Source organism: Indicator indicator, chromosome 29 (assembly GCF_027791375.1).
Source record: "Indicator indicator isolate 239-I01 chromosome 29, UM_Iind_1.1, whole genome shotgun sequence".
NCBI lineage: Eukaryota > Metazoa > Chordata > Aves > Piciformes > Indicatoridae > Indicator > Indicator indicator.
The window spans coordinates 7649059-7667963 of record NC_072038.1 but is presented as its reverse complement, the minus strand read 5'-3'; the positions used below and the strand labels follow the sequence as shown (position 1 = coordinate 7667963).

Sequence of the window (18905 nt, the reverse complement as noted above, 5' to 3'; positions counted from 1 at the left end):
GTGGCCTGGTGCTTCATTTCAGGTGGAAGGTGAGGATGCTTCTACAGCTCCCCAGGCTGGCAATTCGGAATCAGCAGTGATGGCAGCCTCCAGGGACATCTTGTCACCCTTGGAGGATGGAATGCAATGAGGATGGTGGGTTTAGGTGGATTAGGCCTGGGTTGCAGAGGTGAGTAGTGGCAGGGGTGTCTGCATGCTGACTCACATGTACTAGTTCACCTGGATTGGAGAGCCGTTGTGGCTTCAGTCTGCAGGCCAGTCCCACTTGCATAATCTAAATCAGTTTGCAAACGGATAATTTAATGAAGTATATTTAAGTTTTGTCCCAGGGACTGATCTAGATAAGTAGACTACCAAGCATGACCTACTGTCTAAGGTCTGTACCTAATTTATATGCTAAAACCATCCCAGGCCCTCCCCCATTTATTTTTTTTACCTGATCATAGGAGATGTTTACCATCTTGAAACATTAAAAGCTCTTTCTGCAACAGACCAGGACCGAACTAGGCAGAGCCCTCCAATGCACCTATCCAGTTCAGTATGCCTACACTTTGGCTAAGCATGAAAAAAAAAAATGAAGACACAAAAACCTCCCAGACACAGAGGAGCACAGAAAGGCATACCTTGTAGGCTATACTGTTGAGAACTTTCATGGCCAAGTCGGAGACATCAGGATAGGGGTCGGCAGCTAGGTGCAGGAGTACTCTCCAAATTTGGGTATAAACACTGTTGAAACTCACACCTAAAATAATAATAATAATAAACCAAAACAACCCCCAAACCCCACGGCACATGACAATCCATCAGCTCAAAGTCTTTGATCTTAACGTGAGAAAATTCATTAGAACTCCAAACACCACAATGACAGCTAAGAAAACATCAAGAGAAGAGCTCAAAAACACCCTCCCTGGGCATTTTCATCTCCATTTTTGTCTGTCTCTGTGAATTCTGTAAGGTCTTGTAAAAATGAAAGTGGGAAAAAGCAAAATGAATTAAAAACTACCTAAAGAAGTGCCAGTCAAACTGCTCCTTTTCTAGGCTGCTGAAACAAATCATCTGAAAAGGCCAAATGGAAATGGCTTTGGATTTCCTGAGCTAAAATACTAAAAACCACAGCTCCTGGCTTATATTTTTATGGTTATTTTTACTGCTGGTTTAAGCATTAACACTCAGCTTGAGCATTCAGAGGGTTTATGTATCCTACAAGTTTACTAAACATTTAAATGCTGAAAACGAAGCTCTAGGACCTTAGTGGAGCAGTGAAGTCTAACTCAGTCTTTCCTGTTGTCATTTGTACCAACTCCTCAATTGCCCATTTGTTATTTAAGGAGAGTATCTGTTGTTTGGTATTTCAGCAGAAGGGACAGACAGATTCCAAGTACAAAGCAAATGAAGAACAACTGTCAAAATTCTGTGAACATTTCATTTTGCAGCTTTGAGGTGAGCAGTGTTGCAGTTCTTTCTTCTAACCCTCACAATGCCTAAGAGTTCTAACATCATCATTTGGGAGTTGAGCCATTTGGACAATATTAAAGTGGTTGCAGTAACAAAATAAAAGAAACTAAAATAGGGATTTCAGATGAGTCACAATCAATGGTAAATGACAGATCAAGCTGTTGCTGCATTTTCCTTTCATGTTTCTGGAGGCATCTAAATATAAACTGTTAAGTTCAGAAGAAAGGGTCCCTTGGTCAACAAGCAGCTTCTCACCTGGCAGAGCTGCTAAACCTGATCCTCAGACCCACAGAAAATAAGACTTGGACAGTCCAGTTCTGAACTTTGTCTGAAGAAGGCAAGTAGTGCACAGTAAGGAGCTTCAGGAGTTCTCATGATGCAATTCATGCTTGTCTGTGTTAGCCAAGGGACTCTTTCTCCTGCCAGAAAAGTTCCCCAGCGCATGACAAAGCATTCTGCAAAATGCAAAGGCAACAACCTAACTCCATCCTCTCTCCTAACCCCCAAAGAAAAGGGTCTCCTACTCAGCCAACATCCAAAGGATTTTCCAAGTGGGGTCTGTTTACAGAGCTTCATGCAGAAGTCTCACAAACATTAATGACAACCCCACTCGGACAAGGCTGCCCGTTTGCTGGAGGGTAGCTGTACAACAGCTAATGCCACCTTTTCCAAGGCAGGGAAGATACAGGGCTTGGCAGACACAACAAAGTCAAACTCACTCAGGAAAAAATGAAGAAGTTGATACTCTGAGAAAGCAGTAACAGCTGTCAACATGCAGCACAGTCAAATGACACTGATCTGTCAGATTTGGTTTATGCCAGCTGAGGATACAGCCCCAAGTCAAGGAACAAGCCCAAAATCAAGGAATGTGTGAGCACAGCAAGCAGAAGTTGAGCACTACTGACTCAGAACAGTGCAGATCCAAGCTGTGAGTGTTGGCCTCTTCTCCCAAGTAACAAGCAATAGGAAGAGAGGAAATGGCCTCAAGTTGTGCCAGGAAAAGTTTAGGTTGGATATTAGGAACAATGTCTCTACTGAAAGAGTGGTCAGGCATTGGAACAGGCTGCCCAGGGAGGTGGTGGAGTCACCATCCCTGAGGCATTCAAAAAACATGTGGAGATGGCACTTTGGGACATGGCTTAGAGGGCATGGTGGTGCTGGGTTGGTGGTTGGACTTGATCATCTTGGGGTTCTCTTTTGATCTTAAGGATTCTATGACTCTCTAAGTTCAGGTTTGGACTTGGCAAAAGCCAATGTGTGCTTCAGAAGCTCTCATGTTTCAAATAAAGAAGATAATACACAATCAAATTTCTGCTCAGAAGAAGGTTAGGCCTCCCAGCCCTAAAGAGTGGTGAAACAACACTTATTTGATTTTGACAGGCTTCCGACCCTTTATGTTCTACTTTTACAATTCCATTTTCATCGTGGAAGTTTCTATTACTAGGGAAAATAAAAAGGGAAAGGGAGAGGATAAAGAAGAAGAGAGGGAGAGAGACTAAGTGCTACAAGCTGTGGGAGGAAAACAGCCCCAGCGGCTGAAGCAGCTAGCCCAGGTAAAGTCATCTGAGGTCTGCTCAGAGCTCTACCTCCCACATTTGGTCCTGTGCAGAAGTTACATAAGGACCAATGGGAAATCTGAATGGCTGGATTTCTTTCAAAGCCCTTGAAACACAGTAAAAGGAAAGGGAGAGCAAGACGGTACCCATCAAATTTCCCAGTGTCTCTGATAACCACCTCGTTCATGATGCAGTCATGAAGAAAAAAAAATAAAACTCAGCAACATTTTTTATACATCTGAGCATCATGAAAAAAAAAACAAACCCAAACAAACCACAAATTTAAACCAGAACTGCATCAGTGCAATTCCTCATTCACTCAGCAACCTTTGAAAAGAACAGAGGGAATTTCTACAAAGGCATCTTGAGCTCAGAGCTGGTGCTCGAAGGACTGGTCCTTTCTTCTGCCATCCTCCCCCTGCCCATGTTACTGATTCAAACCAGTGACACATCTGACACAGCCCCTTGTAAAAACCTCAGCACTGAGGCAGTGGGATAATGGAAGGCAGCAGAGGTGGCAGGAGGAACAGCAGTTTGATCTCATGTAATGGACTAAAATGCAAAAAAACCATCCAGGAGATGCAAACAAAGAGTGGAGCATGGGGGATGGAGTGTTAATCTAAGCAGACAGCTCTGTAATTAGTCAGCCTGATTCAAAGTCAGCTAAATGGACCTTGCAGTACAGATTTATGGTTACAAAATGATTCCTCTGCACTAAGAATGCAGAAAATAAGCTGCCTGCCTTTACTGACAACTTTGATTTTCTTTGCATATGCAGAACTCTTAGTTCAATTTAACAGCAAGCACTGTGGAGTGGCCCTGAGGAGGGCACCTGGCTGAGGTCCTGCAGTTGGATCCCTGGCTACATGCAGGGTAGAACCAAGCTGGATGCAGAAGTGAATTTTCATGTTTTTATTTATTCTTTTCTTGCTTTGACAGGGCTTCTTTCTAACCCCCTGTAAAAATCACTGCAGTGATTCTATGCCTTGATCTGCAGAAGAAGGTGCAGCCCACTCCCCACCCAACACAGCAGCAAAACCTGACCAGTAGCTGACCTGGCACAGCCACACACTTTGGATAGAGACAGCTCCCATCAGCAGCCAAAGGCACATTTCAGACTGGCACACCATGAAATGTGCACTGAAATATTTCAGACTGAACAGTAGCCAAGGACTCAAGTATCTGCTTCCCATCAGCCCTAACCCCACCTGCTTTGTCAATGTGCATCCCCCAAGTGTCTCCTCTTCCCATGAGTGACACAGAAGGTGTTGTGAGAGATGAAGGGAACATTCTGAAATCCTGATTGCTCTCTGAACTCTGCTTTGACAAATGTGGACAGCAGAGGAATGGCAGAGGAATGGCAAATGAGCATTTCTTGCACAGACCTGCCAGTCTGCAAGCTGGTCCCTGAGCAGGGCCACACAAAGGGGTCCCTGCACACTCCAGCCCCTGCTGGTGACTCTAAGGGCAAAGCAGGAGCTTTCTCATGTTGCAACAGAAAGCAGAGTCAGCTCATTAGGAAAAAATATGTTCCCTTGGAGCAGGAAATGTTCCTCTGGACCAGGGCTGTCATAGCCAGCATGAAAGGTACACATCATGACCAGCCTCTACCTCAAGCTTCCATTTCTAAACCTGACTCAGATCCCTGCATTTTGCTACCGTGCAAGTTACTATTTACAAACACCTCTGGCTGATCAGTTACTTCTTACTGTGTCTGTGCAATTAAATATATTGCCTAGTGATGGAGAAGGAGGCTCTACAGTGTCCCAAATCTGTCCCAACACTCGCTCTCTTCTTTGCTGCAGGTCACTGTCCACCCACATCTTTCACCCTCCTCATCCTCACTGCAGTAACCTCCTGCTGTAAGTGGTACTTCAAGGCAGCTCTTCAGGATGGATTCTGTGATGTGGCAAATAGTTTTCTGCCCCCAAACTCTCCTGCTGAAAATGAGCACAATTCCCCAGCACTTCACTGCTCCAAAATTCGTTTTCCTCCCTCTTTGATCATTCCTTAATATAATCTTTCCAGCAATGCTCTCTGTAGGACAAAGACTTTAATCATGCAGTTTGGATATGAATAATTAGCCTCAAGGTATGTAAAACCCCCCATCTTAATTCCTTCCTTTTTCCTGTCTTAAAACTAAACCAAATGAAACATTTCCAGGACACCAAGATTAATGACTAGTTGTATAGAAAAAGCAGCAAGGCTCAGCTTCCCATGCAAGCTGATATCTTTGTTGACTAACCAAAAAACTGCCTCTTGCCAGCTTGAAAACGTGGGCCAGAAATAAATGTCTCTTCTGGTAACAGGACTGCCTGGCCAAGGAACAGTCTGCCAGAAAATTCCACACCTTGACGATAATTATGTGGTGCACTGGGAGTGGAGAGGGGGCACTACACAGGGACATTTGGCCTATTGTCAGCTAGGAAGCTGTTTGTAAAGTGGCAGCAGAAGGAACTGAGAGGTTTTCCTTGAGATTAGGGAAAGAAATACATCTTATGATGCTGCAGTGTGAAGTGGATAAACTGGTCCAGACTGATTCCCCTAGCACATGTTCCTAAAATCATGACAGAGGAAGAAAGTCCTCAATCAGCCTAGAGAATGCAGAGCACAGAACACAGAACTAAACTGGGGTGGCACCCTTCTACTTTTATTATTACAGACTAGACTTCTGCTTTGCTTTGAGTCAAATGCCCAAAGCATCCTTTTCACTGCTCTGTCTCAAATATTTGCCACTCATTAATGCAGAGCCAAATCACCATTACAGAGCAGAGGCAAAACATTTCTTCAGTCAAGACAAGCCTCTCACCCAGGTGGACTCCTCTCCAAGGCCCTTGCTAGTTGTATTGCAGTATTTTCTTGCACACCAAAACTTTAAAGGGGTTAATGTGAGCCCAGGCTGGCTGTGCAGTAGCTGCAGCGCTACTGAGGGTGGCTGGAGCTGATGGCATTTTGAAATCTCTTTCCTTGGGGAACAGGAGAGAGCAGGCTAGAAGATGGTGATTCTTCAGTAGAAATGAAAAAAGCCTGGCTTTCAGCAGCCAAATGCTGGAGGTAATGGGATTCTGTGTGAGTTATGAATTTTAAACACTTCTATAAGCTCTGTCGTTTCCAGCTGGGTATGAGCTCCTCCGACTGAATAGGAATGAGGGAGGCTTTACAGAACTGCTCTTTTTGTTTTCCTAGGTCTCCTTCACTCATCTCCAGCTCACTTCTAGATTCTTTCCCAACTGTATTGTAAAGCCCTTGAGACGTGCTCAAGCCATCAGGCAGACTCCAGTGTGCACCAGTGGAAATGGGAAAACTCCTAGCTTAACATGGAGAGACATTTCCCAGCATTCCTGTCATTTTTCATGAGACTCAATTTCATTACCTACAACCCAAAGCAAAATATTTGATCAAATTTCTAAGGAACACATGATTTTAAATGCCACAGGGACTTAGGATTCACAATCCCAGAATCATTCAACTCAGGAGAGGCCAAATCTCCATTTCTCTTAGAAAATACAGAGTTGAACGAAACATTCCTTCACTCAAGGCAAGTCTATCACTCAGGTAGGTGCTAACTCTGTTACACCACTTAGGTTTTTCCACTTAATTTTGAATGCTAGAAAACTATGGACACACTTACTGACTACAAAGAAAATGCAGAGACTTCCCCCAGCATTTCTCTGTTGCACAGGTGGCTGTTCCAAAAGCTGGGTCCTTCTTAGATTCACAGAATGGTTTAGGTTGGAAAAAATCATCCAGTTCCAATCCCTCTGCTGCTCAAAGCCTCATCCAACCTGGCCTTAAACACCTCCAGGGAGGAGACACCCATTACCTCCCTGAGAAACCTGTTATAGTGTCTCACTGTCCTCACTGTAAAGAATTTCTTCCTCATCTCCAGTCTCAATCTGCCCTCTTCAAGCTTCTGTCTGTTCCCTCTCATCCTATCACCATAACCCCTTGTAAAAAGTCCCTTCCTGGCTTTCTTGTAGCCCCCTTCAGGCATTGGAAGGCTGCTATAAGGTCTCTCCCAGAGCCTTCTTTTCTCCAGGCTGAACAGCCTCAACTCTCTCAGCCCGTCCCCATAGGGGAGGTTCTTCAGCCCTCTGATCATCTTTGTGGCCTCCTCTGGACCCACTGCAGCAGCTCCATGCCTCTCTTATGCTGGGGGCACCAGAACTGGACACAGCACCCCAGGGTCTCAAGAGATGTGGTCTGTGTTACCATCCCCAAATGGTTTAGAGGGTTTGAAAAATCTACAGCTAGTTCATAGATTCATTCATACAATGGTTTGGGTTGGAAGGGACTTGAGGATCATCTAGTTCCAAACCCTCTACCACAGGCAGGGACACCTTCCACTAAACCAGATTACTCAAGGCCTCATCCAACTTGGCCTTGAACACCTCCCAAGGAGGGGACATCCATGATCTCCCTGGGCAACCTCTTTCAGTGTCTCACCACCCTTACTTTTACAGCATTTCTTTCTAACATCCAGTCTAAATCTTCCCTCCTCAAGCTTCAAAGCAATGCTATTGTAGCAGTCAGGCATGACTGGGAAAGTTATTGCAAAGCAACTGAGTCAAACCAGCTCAGTACAAACACTCCAGTTTTGTTCTACAAAAGAAATGCAAAAAATCCATTACACACCAACCAGCCACATGCTGCATAAATACAAGGCAAATTTCTCTTCTTTCTGTGCTCTGGCACTTTGTTCTGCAGAGCTTTGTACATCACCCAGAGAGTCAGAAGCTGTGGAGTGGTGTTAAAAAGTTGAGTGCTGTTAGTGATGTCAGAGGGGAGAGGGGGTTGGAGGCAGTAGGGTCAGTCATGGAACTTTTTGCACAGCAGCAGATATCTATGGAACACTCTTTTTGCTTTTAAGGCAGAGCCTAGCACTGCTTCTTTTTTTATGTCCTGTTTTAACAACGTACATATAAAGCCACCTGGGAAATTAGCTAGGTAAGACTTCCTCAGGTGAGTAACACAGGAAAGAGGCTGTACTGTACAGAAACACAAACCACTGGAAAAATAATCCAGGGAAGCAGTTAGTGCCAATGTCCCCAGCTGCTGTCCAGGGAGAGAAAGTCCTTGCTTTCACCCTATACCCAGTGAAACTGTAGTGGGTGTGAAATCCCTTTAGATGCTGCATTCTGTGCTCAAATTCCTAATAGGACTGCTGTCCATTGTAGTGAGGCATGGCACTGGAGCCAAAACTTCTCATTTCCAGTCCCTCCATCAGAGCAGGAGGAACACTGCTGTGCAGGTAGCCAGCCAAACACAAGAGCAGCACCTCTACAACAATTTATTTTGCAGTAAGATCCAGCAGGAGCTAAGATGCAAACTCTCCACAAAAGCTAGTGGAAGCATGTGAAGGAAGAGGACACCAAAGGAAGGGTAAGAGAGTTTCACTCACCTATTAGTGAATTCAGAGAAGAGTAAGAGCTGACTCGTCTCATCTTGTCAATAGTCTCAAAGGACAGGATGTACTCTTCATTCTCAGGGCTGCCCAAGGTGCTGCTGGCACTGCTGCTGGTGCTGAGATTCCCAGGAGAAAATGCAACAGAGCTTCCAGCTGCCAAAAGAAAAGATGCTGAAACAAGAACTCATGAGAGAAGATTTTTTTTTTTTTTTAGCCAGGCATAGCAGCCCCTTTTCTAAATCCTACAACACTCAATGAAGGTGCAGGCAAACCCACAACATCCCCCTTTAAACACTTAAAACACAGAATAAGCATCAAGGGGGCAGAAAAGATTCAGTTAAAAATCCATGTGTTGCTAGGAGGTTGGGAGGCACCAATTCGGTCTCCAAACACACAGAAAAATCAATACTAATGACCAGAAAATTGAAACTAATTATGAAGGAGCTTCTTATCCAGAGCTGGCAGCTGGATAATCTGGGCTAAAGCACAAGTTTTGGCTCATGTTGGCTTGCATGTGGTATTTCCTGGCTTGCAAGAGAGCGAGCAAAGAGAAGATAGAGAAAAAAATGAAAGAATTTTCAAATCTTTCTTACGTTCTTCATTCAGGCTGAGGTTCTGCAAGGACTTGTTGAGGTTCCTAGCTGTGGTAACTGCTCGGATGTTCCCGTAGGAGCTGACGGAGCGCAGCCTGGGTGTACAAGGACCATCTCGCACCGGTGTCAAACTCCCACCCTCTGTGGATGCAAAACTTAGCCATTATAGATGTTTAAAAAAAAAAAACAACAAAACCAAACCAAAAACAAAACAATCACAGCCTTTTGGCTATTTCCCAGCAAATATGTAACCAATAGGAACAGAATTCAGTCATTGTCCATTAGGCTAAACCAGAATGGGGCATGACAAAGGAACCTCTGCGCACATGATCAGCAAGGACCAGGTGTCTCTGCTGTTGAAGTTCTGATTTTGTTGCCTCCAGTAAAACCAGATGAGCTGAGCCTTGCCAGTGCCTGAAGACTATCCAGGGAGGCACAATGGCTCCTCTCTCCAGGTCAGTGCTGGGCCATTGCCCAGACACTGTGGAAGGACATACTGCTACAGCAGACACCATTTAGTGGGCAGCATTTTCAGGCTTCTGTCTGTTCCTGCTCATTACAAACCCACTAAATTTTCTCATTATGAAGAGTTATGAAAATTCAGGGTTCCTGACCAAATTTCAGACCTGGTTTCAGCTTTTATTTCATCCACAACCCGGATTATTTCTCATTTCCTAAACTTCCTTGTTTTCATGCCTGAATACACACACAGCACCATGGGCTTGAGAGCAGCTGTTTTATGTCACTGCAGAGATACCTGCACTGACAGTGGTGGGGGCAATGCTTCCAGTGCATCCTACTTATAAATACTTCAGGATTCTTTAGATAAGGAAAAGCTCTGTATAAACTGCAGGCAATATTTATTTCCTGCAGCAAAAAGGACAAATGGGGAGAAGCTTATTTTCCAATATGATTTATTTATTCAGACAATAGGGAGATTAAACTACTCGTTGCAGAGAGAGCACATGATTTCGTCTCCCAAGTTTCCATTGCAACAGTCCCATTATCCTTCAAGACTTCCAATGTCCTTAACATCTAAAGAAAATTTGAGGTTAGCAACAACTTCACTGAGGGCTTTTCATTCCTGACATAAAACAACAGACACAACACAAGGGATAGGACCACAACACACAGCATAAAGCTCTCCACTGCTTCTTGCCTGGTGCTTTACAGAGTATGGTTGGTTCATTGTTCTGTGGTGAGGCTTCTCATCAGGTCAATATGACACTGAAATTTCAGGCATTATTTGAGGAGAGAATAAGGAAAAAGTCTGGTAAGCCTTTGCACTGCCTTGACAAATAGACTTCAGTCTTGACCTGAAGGAAATGCCTTTGAATTTGACACTCTGTTCAGGCTCTACAACTTGCTGGAGAGCTATAGCTGTGTTTTAGATGGAGACTCAGTGGAGGATGCATTTCTCCAGTGACATTATAGTGATAAAGAACCATTAGAGCTGCCCACCACGTCACTCAACTTTGCAGCAACAGTACTCTTTAATTAATCACCACCAGCAAGAATTTCATTCTGTTGGGCAAACTCCTTAAATATAAGTTCCTGAGCACTCTCAGGCTATACATTTCCTGCCCACACAAACACAAACACCCACCTGTGGCAGCTGGAGAAGGGAGAGGGTAATTCTTCTCTTCTTCCATGAACTGCAAAGCGACAGTGCAGAAATTGCTCTCGTACTGAACCACCAAATGACTTAGAGCCACCACCAGCTCCTAGGGGAAGAGCAGAAGAAACAGGCATCTGATGGTTACATAGGTCAGAAAGAAAAGCTCAAAGGGAAACACAGAGTAAGATGGTTATAGAATCATAAATTGGCTTGGGTTGGAAGGGACCTTAAAGATCATCTAGTTCCAACCTCCTTCCATGAGCAGGGACACCTCCTACTAGAACAGGAGTGTGAGGATTGGTGTCCTCAGCCCTCTGTGGCACAGTCTGACCCTCTCCCTGTGCTGCACACATGCATGGAGCAGCCCTCTCATCCTACAGCCTGCCCTACATTTGGTCTCAGCTGAAGGAAACAGAATCTGACAAGAGGTCTCTAGGGACATGGCTCAGCTCTTCTAGGAAGAGCTCTGGTGCTTGAATCCTTTGCTGAACCAGTCTCGTGGTGACCTGCAGTGTCAGCAGCAAACATGAGAACAGTGCTGCCTACCCTCAAGGGATCATCAGTCTGTTCCTTCTGACCCATTCTAGGTCCCTTCCAACCCCTAACATTCTGTAACTGTCATAGCTGCAACTTGAGGACCTGAATTACTGGGTTGGGGGGTGAAGGAAAGTAAAGTGCAGACCCTCAATTAGGTACCACTTGCTCAAGGCATTTGGAAACAGCAAACAGGAGAGGTGGAGAGCTGGTTTGGGTTGCTGTTCTCTGTTCAGGAGACTAATCTCCAAAAGAGAGATTTATGAATCTCTAACAGTATACAGTGTGACATGCAGTTCTCCCTTGAATTAAACTGATTAAATGCTGGAAGAAGATGACAAAAATTAATCCTCACAATGCTGGTGACAACTGTCAGGGTGTTGATGTTCCAGATAAGTAAACACAAGCATTAGGACACCTAAGTACACCCATCAAGAACAAGCCAGGGTGTCAAAAATTCTTTAATGTACAATTGAGGTACAATGATGATCAGAAACTGTAATTCTCCAAAACCCGAAGAATTACTTTGTCTGTCATCTGTTCTTGTGGTTTCCAAACCCACAGTGAAATCTTGTTACTGAACAGAGCTCTCAAGTTCTCTCCAAGCACTCTTGCTCCCTCTTCTCTTCCTTCCCTACGACTGCCACACACTCCATGTTTCTAGCAACATGTTGCTATTTCACTTAAACCCTGAAGTCCTGTAATATAAAATACTGCATTCAAAACAGTAATCAACAGAAGAACAACCCAGCAATTCTCAGTGTTCTGTGCATCTGAAAGAGACTTCAGTGTAAATGCTCCTTCTTTACTCCTGTCTTCACATTCTCTCTACATCAAAAAAACCCCAGGATATAAAAATTCCCAGAACTCCCTGAGATGGTGACTCCTGTTTCAGACCTTTGCTTAGTGGAATACATGAGCTAAAATCAGAGGTCCACAGCTGAGCAGCAGGCAGCAGCATTTTGATCTGCACAACAATCTTATCACCCAGCCAGGCTGACACACTATTTCACTTGTATTATTCCTGTCAGCAGACTCCTTATGCTGCAGACTAAATGAAATGTTGTAATGTGGGCTTCAAAAAGGGAAGGTGGATCAAAGAGTGTGGTGGGTTGAAATTACCCCCAAAATAAAATTGCCAGACCAGCTCAGTTGGAAAGCAAATGAAGCTCTATTTACAAGCAGACTAAAATCTAGAAATATGAAATGCAATGAATATGTACAAAATATACAATATTTACAATTTATAAACAACACAAGAACCCCCCTGGACAAAACCAGGGGGTTACCAACAGCTTCTTCCTCTCTGCTCCCTTCTCCCTAACCCAGAGAGAGAGAAGAGCAGAGAGTAGCTTGTTAATACTTAGCCACAAGAACGCAGCCAAGGTCAGCAACAGCCAAGCAAAAGCTACCAGCTAGTATCTGCTAGAGCCAAGAAGCCAAAAAGAGAAAGAGTTTATACAACTAACTTATGTTAGCTATCAGACCAGTGGGATTATTTAGACCTTATCATTATTTCCCCTTTCACATCCAATGGTAATTTATTTACATTCTACCACTTTTCTACTCAATCTGTGGAGAATTTTCCTAGGCATCAGCCTAGAACTGCCACAAAGAGCATCCCAGAACGCTCCCCGAAGTGTGCAGCATGAGGCTCAGCGCTGAGCCCTCAGCCCCAGCAGCAGCTTGGTGCTGCTGCTTCCGTCGGTGTGGTCAGGAACTGAAGTTGAAAGACTTCTCAAGGAATCAGATACTTCCAAGTAAGTCAAACTCATTGACCAGTCCATTCGATAATGCATGCTCTGATGAGGCCTGGGACAGAGCTCATCAGCATGAGCCCACCCAGCTGCCATCCTGCAGCCCTTCCCTACCTTTCTGACCATGGGGCTGCCGTCGTTGATGAGCTGGGCCAGCATCATGGCCACGTTGTGGTCAATGGTGGTGGAGTGGTCAGTCCGCTCAGCTGAGTTGCCCACAAAGGTTCCCAGCGCAAAGACTGCAGCGCAGCGAACCTGGGAGACACAAAATCATCAGGGGGCTGGAGCACCTCTCCTGCAAAGACAAGCTGAGGGAGCTGGGGTTGTTCAGCCTGGAAAAGAGAAGGGCTCCAGGGAGACATAATAGAGGCCTTCCAGTACGTGAAGGGGGCCTGCAAGAAGGATGGAGAGAGACTGTATGCAGAGGCCTGCAGTGATAGGACAAGGGGCAATGGCTTCAAACTAGAGAAGAGCAGATTTAGATTGGATGTGAGGAACAGGTTCTTTACCATGAGGGTGGTGGAACACTTGGAACAGGTTGCCCAGGGAGGTGGTTGAGGTCCCACCCCTGGAGATATTCAAGGTGAGGCTTGACTGGGCTCTGGGCAATCAGATCTAGTTGAGGACATCCCTGCTTACTGCAGAGGGAGTTGGACTAGATGACCTTTAGAGGTCCCTTCCAACTCAAACCATTCTATGATTAAGATTTTTCTTCTTCTTTCAGTCTGCAATTTGCTGATGGGCATTTTTTTTATCCCCACAAATGGCATCTCTGGAAACCTGGGCTCCTGCATCACATAAACAGTGAGTGTTAAAGGGAAGCCCACAGAGAGTAAAAACCAAAGCAGGTTCAGCAAAGCACTGAGTTTAAAGTATTCACAGATTGAGGAGTATATTTAATTTCCCCAGAATACTTGGTGACCTTCCCAGGGGTGATTTTTTCAGTTGATGGTGCCTAGAATATTAATTAATAAGAATAAGGTATGGAGGGAGTTACAGCTGGGATGTGAATCTCTTTAATAAGAGTGCTGAACTCCAGTCTTCAGAAAAGGGCTTACAGAGAGGTAGAAGATGATGGAAAGGTGAAAAGACAGCAGCTGAAATCAGGGTAAACTTTGCCAAATCACACAAGGAACAGAGGCATCAGATGACTTGGTAATCTCACAGCTTCTTTTGGCAGGGACAGCAAACAAGGGGGATAAGGCACCATCAGCAACTGCAGGATGTGCTTCACAAGTAGAAACACTCACTCCAGCTTCTCAAACTGGGGGCTGGGTGTGCCAGATGGACAGTGAATCTGACCAATGCACAAATACTGCTCATACAAGGGGGGAAAGATGGGGCCAGAGACAGAAGGTGGAGAATGCAGGACAGAAAGACTGACTGCAAAGGGGAATCTAATCTTCACTCGCTGCACGTTGGCAGTGGTGTTTATCTGCAGGCTTACTTCTCCCACCTGCGATGTCACTTCACTGGGGTCTGACAGGCTCTGTCAATCACTGCCAGGCTCTGCACAAGAATCACTTCTCTCTGGGAGAGTTTGTCACAAAGGTAAAACACACTCAGTGGAGGAGGTATTTTCACACATACCAGGAGGAGAAGATTTCGTAGCTGGACAAAAAGACTTGAGGGTTGTTTGTGACACACGGTGAGTTTTGGGACTGCATTTTTAACAAGCTTCAAGCAAGCAAAAAAAAAAAGATGTTTCCTAACTTGGGTGCCAAGATTCCAGGGATTTTGGACTGTAGGAACTCCCCTACATTTCTTGGGTTACTTCTGTAGGGCGTGTATGATTTGCACCACTGTGAAGATCTTTCTTTGAACCAGAATCAGTTGTAAAGCTCCTGAAGACACCCCGGTTTTGAAAGAATTTCTGCAGCCCTCTGCCAGCATCCTGGCAATTCAGCTGGCGTTTGGTTACTTAACAACTTGGATTCATACCTCTGGGATTGGATCTGAGAGGAGGCTGTAGAGCTTCTCATGAGCACTGTCTCTCACACCACACCACCTGGCTGAGTCAAAGTTCTGCCAAATGCGACCTAAACAAATGGCCACCCACTGACGCAGGAGAGGATGTGGATCATTCAACTGCTCCAGGCAAATAGCAATCAGGTTTCCTTGAAGGCAAGCTTCCTAAAGACACAAATCAAGGCAATTTAATTTGGATGACAATTTCCCACCTCATCATCCCTCCCCCCCCCCCAAAAAAAAAAAAAGAAGATTATTTCTGAAATAGACAGGAAATCAACAGAAAATAATTATTCGCTGGCTAGATACTGATTGTGTTACAAAATACCACTTGGAAGCAACATGAAGGGAAGGTCAACTACACCCTGCTACAGCTAGTTAAATAACTGAGCATTAGGAATGCTTGTGTAATGCACAAAGCCTGCTTTCGCCTCACTGGAAATGCTCCTTACACCTGTCAGAGCCCCAAGGTTTATGGCTCATTCCATATACCCTTCCCAAGAACTTTATCACAGCCATCAAGTTTCCTCTTGACAGGAACTAGGCACTATTTCTTTAACAGCAAATCACTGCATAGCCTGGAGGGGTGATTCTTGAGTGACTTGTGTCCTTAACCTCCACTTCCAGGTGCCAGGTACGTCATGTGTTTGTCATACCTCCAGCTCAATTCGTCTTTTAATCCACACAATAAAATAATGTAAAGCAATCCTCTATTTCAGTTTTCCAGTTCAGGGCTGTGCTTTAACGCAAGCCAAGACTTTTTTTTATCAAAGCAAAAGGCACAATGCAGAGAAGAGGCAGTAGGGAATGAAAAGCAGAAGGATGTTTGGGACTCACCTGCCCTGTGGTGTAGTTGTTGACAATCACAGCCAGGATAAAAGCAGTCATTGTCCTGTGCTCAGCCTTAAAACAACACACAACTCATTGTTATCTAGAAAACAGGTCAGAGAATGACTCCAGCCTATGTTTTCTGGGACAGGAGGTTACTGAGTGCAGTTTGTATCAGATTAAAACAAGAGAGGGCAAAACAAGCTTGAATTTCCTTGTCAGGCAGCCCTGTCACTATTTATACCTGAGGCACTTCTTCAGCCTGCTAGCATGACCCTCCAAACCATCCCCTCCCTGTGCATCCCTCTGGAGAAGGCAAGCAAATACCTGTTACAGGAAAGCACATGAAGTTTTTACAGAGGGAATTACAAAATTGGCAGTGCCTCTGCACCCAGCCCCCAGCAGCCCCCAGCTGACTGATCTGTGCTTAGAGAACTTTAAAACAGGTTTGTAAATCCTTGTTTGGTTTGGCTGTCTCTAGAGCACCACTTGGCAGAGCATTTGTAACTTCTCTGGTCACCAACTCCACAGCTCAGCAGTGACTCTCCAGCAGAGCAGTGGGTGTCACAGGAGATGGAGGTGGGAGGCACCAACCACATCAGTACAGTGACAGCTAAGCTAAGACAAGCTAAGCAAATGCTAGAGGAGTCTTAATAAAGATGTCTTGTCCTTACTGGCATATAAGGATCTGCCAGAACTGAAAGGAAATACTTGTGACCGTTGTCCTTCACAAGGTCAGCTTGGCATGACTGAAAAATAAGAGAGAGACAGAGACAAACACAGTGAGTACAATAACAGAAAAATATGTTTTCCTCCAAGGACAGCTGAGTATTTCATGTCCTAGTCGTTTTTCTCACATCCCTTTTTCATTTGAGAAGCAAAATAAAGCTCAGGCTCTGTTGAGGTCACCACCCAGCATCCCTGCAGGAGAAGGGCTGACAGGGCTGAGCAGGTCTAAAGCATGGAACCCTCTACCACCCTCCAACACAACAGAAACAGCAGCTGAAAACATAGGTTCATAGAATGGTTTGGGGTGGAAGGGACCCTAAAGATCATCTAGCTCCAGCCTTGCCATGGGTAGGGACACCCTCCCACCACGTCAGGTTGCTCAAGGTCTCATCCACCCTGGCCTTGAGCACTCCAGGGAAGGGGCATCCACAACCTTCCTGGGCAACTGTTCCAGCTCTTCTCTCCTGCTTAGTTCAACTTGACATCTTTCTGTCCCACATTAAACCTTCCACAGTATTTGAGAGCCACCAAAGGCAAAACCAAGGAGGAATCCAACTGGTTTCTGGTTTTGTACATTTAATAGAATAAAAATCATTTAAGATTACATCTTCCAAAAGCCCCCAGTCTAATTCTCCACTTGATTTCCAATCCCATGGTGAGGTAATTAGCTAACAATTGCTGCTAACTCTGTTCCACTTGTAAAATCCTGATCAGATCTGTAACATTCCACAGGCAGGGATAAGTGCCCTGACCTCTGCTTCCAGAGGCCATTATGGTCACATCTCAGCTACCAAGAGCCAAGCAGCAGCTTGTGCTGCCTGCTCAGATGGACATGGGCACTCCCGGCTGCAAGCCCACAGGCCAGGCTTCTGCAGATGCTCTTGGTGTTCTTCCTTCCACTCAGCCACCCACTCACTCACTCCAGAGTGAGGGAAGTTTTTGGGTGAGTCTGTCCTGTGATTCTCCTCTAATAAACATAGCATTCCCTTCCCCACGGTTATGGAATCATAGAACGGTTTGGGTTGGAGGATGCCTTAAAGATCTAGTTCCACCCTTAATCCACTATGAGCAGGGACATCTCCCACCAGCTCAGGTTGCTCAAGGTCTAGTCCAACCTGGCCTTGAGGTTCAATTTGACAGCATAGTCCTCCCAGCTCCTGCTGTACCACTGGAGCTCATTTTCCATCCAGTCTGGCAGCCAGGACGGGGGAGGATGTGTCTTGTGAATGTTAACATAGCACCTTCCATGGGCAGGACAACTCTTGCAGACTGCCTAAACCATAAACCTGGCACATGCCTTACGCTGAGCCATTACCAGAAACAGCACAGGTGGGGAGTGGAGGAGGAATTACTCATTATTTACATATCCACTTTTTACATTCTACCCCATCCTCTGCCTGGGCAGGAGCAGATTTTGACAGGAGGACTTCAACTCATCCATACAAACGAGATGAATCATTGTGTTGTTGCTTGGTCAAGTGCTAACGTGCATTAAATGGCTACAACAGCAGCATGGAGCAGAGCAACTGCAGAGCAACTCCACTGTTTCACTGCCTGCAAGGAGAACAATGCAGCTTTCCCTGGGTTGTAGCAGCAGCAACAGGATGGTGTGCACCCTGGTTTTGCTACCGTACCAACTGAGGCCCCAGGCTGACATATTAGGGTCAAATGGAAGGAATACACCCTAAGAAAGGGAACATTTAAGGGTGGAAATCCTGACTTGCAAGCAGTTTCCCCTTGCCTGTGCTTCTATTGCATGCCTCATGCCACAGACAGCATCATGTATTTTTTATCAGGCATAGAAGGTGCAGGAGGGAACTAATTGTTGAAAGGAGAGGGGGTGGCAAGGCAGAGATGCAAGAGAATATTTGATTGCTGAAGGGAGTAAAGATGCTGCTTCTGGCAGACCAAAGAGCAGAGGGAATGGATTGGTGCCAGGCTGCAGCTACAAGAGTCTTTCCTGATTTGTGTGTAATGCTGCACAAAGAACAGGCTTCCTTTCCTCCCCCCTTCCACTCCCAGTCTGAGCACTTTTCCTTACAAAACCCAATCCCCTTGCTGTAATGTTGGCAAACAGACCCCAACAAAGGGAAGGCTGTTCATCTTCACACCACATTTACTGTGCTGCCACTGTTACCCAAATACCTGAGGCTCAAGGGAGGGAGGCAACTGCTACAAAGCCAGCAGGCTTGCTCAAAACCCTCCCTGCTTAGATCCTGTGAAGAATATGGAAAGCCAGCATCATAACACCTCCTCCTCAAGGAATAAGCAGCTACACTTGTGAATAATAATTACAACATGACCAAAACAAGCTGCAGGCTTGGTGTGCAAGTTCAGAGCTTACATAAAATACAGAGCTCCCAGTGCTGGGGAGACAGTAGAGCACAGCTCTCCTCTTTCTCCTTAATACAATGCGCCCTGTAAATTATTCCTAAGATCTCCCAAGTTCCTGGAATTCAA

At 45.2% G+C, this 18905-nt stretch overlaps 1 protein-coding gene across 2 annotated transcripts in view; it reads right to left on the bottom strand.

Annotated features, from left to right (window-relative positions):
- The window catches only part of RPTOR (regulatory associated protein of MTOR complex 1), a 167296-nt gene that overhangs the window by 45147 nt on the left and 103244 nt on the right, over positions 1–18905 (bottom strand). Inside the window, exons 14-21 of one of the 2 annotated variants that reach the window (XM_054393726.1) lie at positions 16391–16465; positions 15726–15791; positions 14862–15053; positions 13035–13175; positions 10618–10735; positions 9012–9152; positions 8413–8571; positions 624–742 (exon numbers count right to left, since the gene is read on the bottom strand). In XM_054393726.1, the coding sequence (XP_054249701.1) occupies positions 624–742; positions 8413–8571; positions 9012–9152; positions 10618–10735; positions 13035–13175; positions 14862–15053; positions 15726–15791; positions 16391–16465 (1011 nt within the window). The remainder of the gene's footprint in view (positions 1–623; positions 743–8412; positions 8572–9011; positions 9153–10617; positions 10736–13034; positions 13176–14861; positions 15054–15725; positions 15792–16390; positions 16466–18905) is intronic. The other variant, XM_054393727.1, reaches the window with a different exon arrangement.